The sequence below is a fragment of the Archocentrus centrarchus genome, chromosome 7, assembly GCF_007364275.1.
Source record: "Archocentrus centrarchus isolate MPI-CPG fArcCen1 chromosome 7, fArcCen1, whole genome shotgun sequence".
Classification (NCBI taxonomy): Eukaryota; Metazoa; Chordata; class Actinopteri; order Cichliformes; family Cichlidae; genus Archocentrus; species Archocentrus centrarchus.
In genome coordinates, this window is record NC_044352.1 from 18,597,998 (window position 1) to 18,603,180 (window position 5,183).

Genomic DNA, 5,183 nt, shown 5'->3' on the forward strand with positions numbered 1-5,183 from the left:
AAATTTACCTGCTAGTCATCAATAAGCAGCAACTCGCTGTGATATTGTAATAAGCACATGTAAGGTCTTTTAAGCATTTATTGAAATATTTAGCAATTAGTTTAACTCCAGATATGAAATATTCATAATGAAATGCAGGTATAAAGGCAGACAGTGAAAGACATTATATTCTGAAGGAATTTTTTTCTTAGGTGGGGTGTCCTTGTATCGCTAACATGCTTTCTCTCTTCTCTCACTTGATTTTATGTAAATGTGCATTGTTATTTTTTCACTCTGTATTTCTGTAATTCTTCACTCTGTCCTTTTCATCCTACAGTCAATGTTTTTTTTTTGTTTGTTTGTTTTTTTGGGAGGGGGGTGCAAGAAATCTAAGCATCCTGAAAGACCGGGTGCACAATAAATATACATCATCTGTAAAATGTTTTAATGAGTTATATTTTTGAAATTAGAGTACAATACAAATGTCTAAATCGTCTTATACTTAAAACTATATCATAATGTATTCTGAACAATTAAAAGATTATGTTTCATATGTTACAGCTATTTTTCTTCAATAAATACACCATACTTTCACTCACTATTCTATTTTTTCTTTTTTTATCTTACCCATATGAATATCATGTTTGACCCTCAACAGCAATTTAAAAAAAAAAAAAAAAAAAAAAAAAAAAATATATATATATATATATATATATATATATATATATATATATATATATATATATATATATATATATATATATTTATTTATAAGCACATCATTTTCCTCCATTCTCTGTGGCAAATTAAATGATAAGAAACTACATACACACCATGGGCTTTGATTCCTGGGAACTCTGAAAGTGTAACAATGACCCCCCCCCCCCCCACACACACACACACACACACACAAAATAAATAAATAAAATAAATGAAATGAAATGAAAAAAATTGGGACAAGCTTCATTCCTGTCATTTAAACATCTGTAACAGTGATGTTTGATAAAAATGGCAGAAACAGTAACTTTACAGTAACACTTCTTTAGTTTATACTAACAATAAAAATGATGTATTAAAAACAATAGGTCAACAAAACCACTCCCCCTGTTGATAGCCAGCAATGGCCAATGAGAGGGGGGAGGTGGGTATGTGTGCATAGACTATAAGAGAGGTGGCATCCAGGTGGAACATCACGCAGGTGAGCGCTCACATTCTCACATCCCCACCTTTTAATGCCTGAGGATACTACTTCACTATACCACACACAGGAGTACAACTTTGACCTAATAAGGTACATGTGTCTTTGTTGTGCTCATTCACACGGGTTCTTTTTTTTTTTGGCTTTTCCTTTTGTATGATGTTGTCTGATAATTTAGAGAAGTACTGTGTGTGTGACAGCTTCTTTCACTTCTCCGTTCATGTTTGACAAAGTTTTGACCTTTGATTCCAGCAACTGATGAGGCTGTTTTCTCTTCCCAGATTATCCTTTGAGTATGCTGACAGAAATGGAGACGGTGAGTCTGATAATAATTTTTTGCTATTTTTACTTGGTCCTCGTGTGAATGGCAAAGAAAAGCATGTTCACATCTATAACTGGATATCTCAGTAACCGTTTGTTCTTATATATTACTATATAACCTGTGCATAGACTGAGGGTAAAGTCTATTTCTAAATATGTCATTACAAGGTAAGCCATACAGTACTGTTACGTGAACGCTATCTATGCTCATGAAAACACAAACACTTGCATAAATTTGCTAGTCAAACTAAAATACACATGCTCACAGTGTTGTCCCTTGGCTCGTATCCAAAGCACATAACCTTGAGCACACATCTAGTAATGAGTTTGTTTTATTAGTGCTTGTAATTTTTGGAGTTTTGCAAATTTGTGCTGTTTAATTTAATCATATTATAAGAGTGATCTGTGCTCTTTTTTGGCAAAGCTCATTTAAAATTGATGAATGTATTCATCACAGCACAACAGTGGGGCAGAAAGAAAACAAACCAAAAAAAAAAAAAACCAAACAGGTGTTTGGTCTGATAATCACACCTCAGGCTATCACTGACGAGAGATATAGCAAATACAAATGTTCATTATGTCCTGCCATGTGTCTGTCAGATGGCTTATGCTACCGAGATCAAGCCTAGTGGAGGCAGGGGGGTCTGGAGTGGAGTGGCTCCTTCCTCCTGCCATGAGGTTGACCTGGAAGTCATCGAGGAGTACCTAAAGGAGCATTCGCTGGAGGTCCAGCCTGCACATACACCTGTATCACCTCTGACCCCCATGGGACAACACATACACTCCAACCAGGACACCACGATTATACGTTAGTGTGACGAACAGTTAATAACAGAGGTGCCATTGGTCTGTGTGGATTATTACTACATATGTCTATATTGCTTATGTGTTTCTCTATAGAGAACATCTGGTCAGGTCAGCATGCTTATGAGTGGTACTGCGGTTCTCACAGTGAGGAATACAGAGATCAGCCTCCAGCCTGTTCTAGTCCCCATGACAACCAATGGGTAAGTTCAAGAACCTAAACTTACTAGTAAATTTAGTTTTAATTATCTTTTTAATAATGCAAGATATTACTGTGTGACAGGCCTGATCCCTCTGAGGTAGAATTTAGACTAACATGGACCATTTCATTGGTGTTATTTCTGATTTATGAAGTTGGCTACACTTTATTATGTTCACCACAGGGACACATGCCATATTCCAATAAGGCACCTGCATACATTGACTCAGATTCACAATCTAGCAGCTCCCAGTACCAGGATTCACCATCACCTTCCTCTGACATAGGAAGCAGGAAGGACAGAGACTCCTTGTCTCTTGCACCACTGTCAGGTATAATAGCACACACAAAGAGACACAGGGGTTTTCAAATGTAAACCTAAGCACTAGAACTCTCACCAGCCTACAAACCAAACTTCTCCCTCATTGTTACATCTTTCACATATGAGATGTTACCTCATATTTGTATTTACATCCCTTTTTTCCCTTGAAGGTAAGAGGAAGGAGCGGCTATTCCAGTTCCTGTTTGAGATGCTGCAGACGCCATCAATGCGGAGCTGCATCTGGTGGGTCCAGTCCTCCTTCGGCACCTTTCAGTTCTCCTCCCAAAACAAGGAGAGCCTGGCACAGCTGTGGGGCCGGCGAAAGGGGAATCGCAAGACCATGACGTACCAGAAGATGGCTCGAGCTCTAAGGAACTACTCTCGCACAGGCGAGATTCACAAAGTTAAAAGGAAGCTCACCTATCGCTTTGATGAAAAGACACTAAAAGGTCTACAAGGCGACTCGACTACAGAGTAGAAAGCAGAATGTATATTAGCATAGAAATAGCATGAGCACAAAGGATGTTCAGGGAAATCACTCTGGGTATCCCATGAATGTCTTTTCTGCTGATTATAGTTCTGTGGCATTTTTCAGTTACAAATGAATACTGAGTATTTGAAAAGCCAGAAAAGGATACACTGTAGCTCAGAGTTTGTGGTACATACAGAACCATATTGTGGTTGATGTGAGGGATGAACTGGAACTGACGATGCTGATGCAAAGATGCAAACTTCAGGTACAGGCAAGCTGAGAGAGGTCATCTGGCTTTTAACAAGTAAATCTAAAAGGTTGTCGTTTAATATCTACTTTATAAGTAGAACTCAATTCTTCTTTAAATAAAAGTAGTAAATTTCTTTCTTTGTGTGATTCTGTTTCACAGATATTTAGGATGTGCAGCATACAGTCATCTTTTACATTTCGTCACATTTGGTCAAGTAAACATGATCTGTTTGTGTCAAAAATTTTGTTATGATAAAATAAATCTACACATATTTTCAGAACATCTGACTACATGATTGTCTCTGTCTCTCCAAAATGACAAAGATAACCTATGTAGTGCATGTCGCTGGAATAAACACAGAGATGCTTTTAAACTAAAGCAACCACAGATCCAGACAGGCATGCACCCATATCCAAAACTGTATGCAAAGTAAGCATGCAGTGAAAACCGCCACTAAAAACAGGCCTGTTAATCAGTAACATCTAAAAAGTCCCCCTGCACACGCACACACACACACACACACACACACACACACACACACACACACACACACACACACACACACACACACACACACAAAAACTGAAATGACATGGGACATTGGATAGTACTTTTCTGTATAAAGCTGCCAAGCTAAAGTAATTCATATTCCTAGTTAAACAATAATACAGTATGTATATATGCTAAAAGCCCAATCCATATAGATAATCATTCTTGACTTTATGGAATACACTCACAGGTTTTATTCAGGTAGCTTGTTCTTACCAAATTTGCAATGCCAAGTAGTAAAAGTGACTAATTTAATATACTCAAATACTGTATTTATGTATGATTTTAAAGTACCAGCCCATATTTTATGCTACCATATACTTCTGTTCCATCTCACATTGGACAGAGAGGAAATTCTACCTTTTTCCTGAAATGCATTTGCCTTAACTGTAGTTACCAATTACCTTGCAGCTTAAAATTTAACATTAAAAAATTAGTTCACAGAAGATGAACTCTTGTAGATTATTCTCTCCACTGGTAAACAATAGTTAATTTTAGCTGAAAGTGGTAAACATTAAATTAAGGCTTACATTTGAATGCAACTGTAATAATAATTCAGTAACAAATATAACTTTATATTCCATTAAAAACCTTTGGCTATATAACATTTTGGATGAGGCTGTTTTGCATGAAAGCTTTCACTTTTGATTCTTCTGACACAGTATATGTTGCTGACAATGCATGTCTGCTTAGACTTGTGCTCATAACTGAGTACTTTTAAATGTAGTCTTGCTGCAATTCCTTCTTTTTCTTTTGCTACTTACAGCACAAAACACACTTCCTGTGTTGAAAAAGGCCAATTTACATTACTGGGAGTGGGGAAAGGCTCCTGACTTACTGATGAAATGCAGATGGTGTCTCCACGGAGTGCATGCCTGTTGTATGTGCACACCTAAGCGCATGCATGTTTGCATATAAAAAGTATCAGCTCGGTGCTTTTTTTGGTCATTTGAAGCCAAAAGTAAAAGCAGACTATCTCAACAACAAAGGACTTTTTTGGATGTTACTCTGCTCTGGATTTGATTGCAGCTGTTCACTGCCTTCAAGGAAACTTGTTCTGTCAAACTTAACAGCTCCTGATTGCCTTGC

General features: G+C 37.2%; 1 protein-coding gene across 1 annotated transcript; it reads left to right on the forward strand.

Annotated features, from left to right (window-relative positions):
• Positions 1 to 1,184: 1,184 nt before the first annotated feature.
• LOC115782825 (transcription factor Spi-B-like) lies at positions 1,185 to 3,605 on the forward strand. The gene is made up of 6 exons (XM_030733277.1): positions 1,185 to 1,270; positions 1,459 to 1,493; positions 2,099 to 2,306; positions 2,399 to 2,505; positions 2,686 to 2,833; positions 2,994 to 3,605. The coding sequence occupies exons 2-6, from the start codon at positions 1,473 to 1,475 to the stop codon at positions 3,299 to 3,301; spliced, it is 792 nt and encodes a 263-aa protein (XP_030589137.1). The 5' UTR covers positions 1,185 to 1,270; positions 1,459 to 1,472; the 3' UTR covers positions 3,302 to 3,605.
• The last annotated feature ends 1,578 nt before the right edge of the window (positions 3,606 to 5,183 follow it).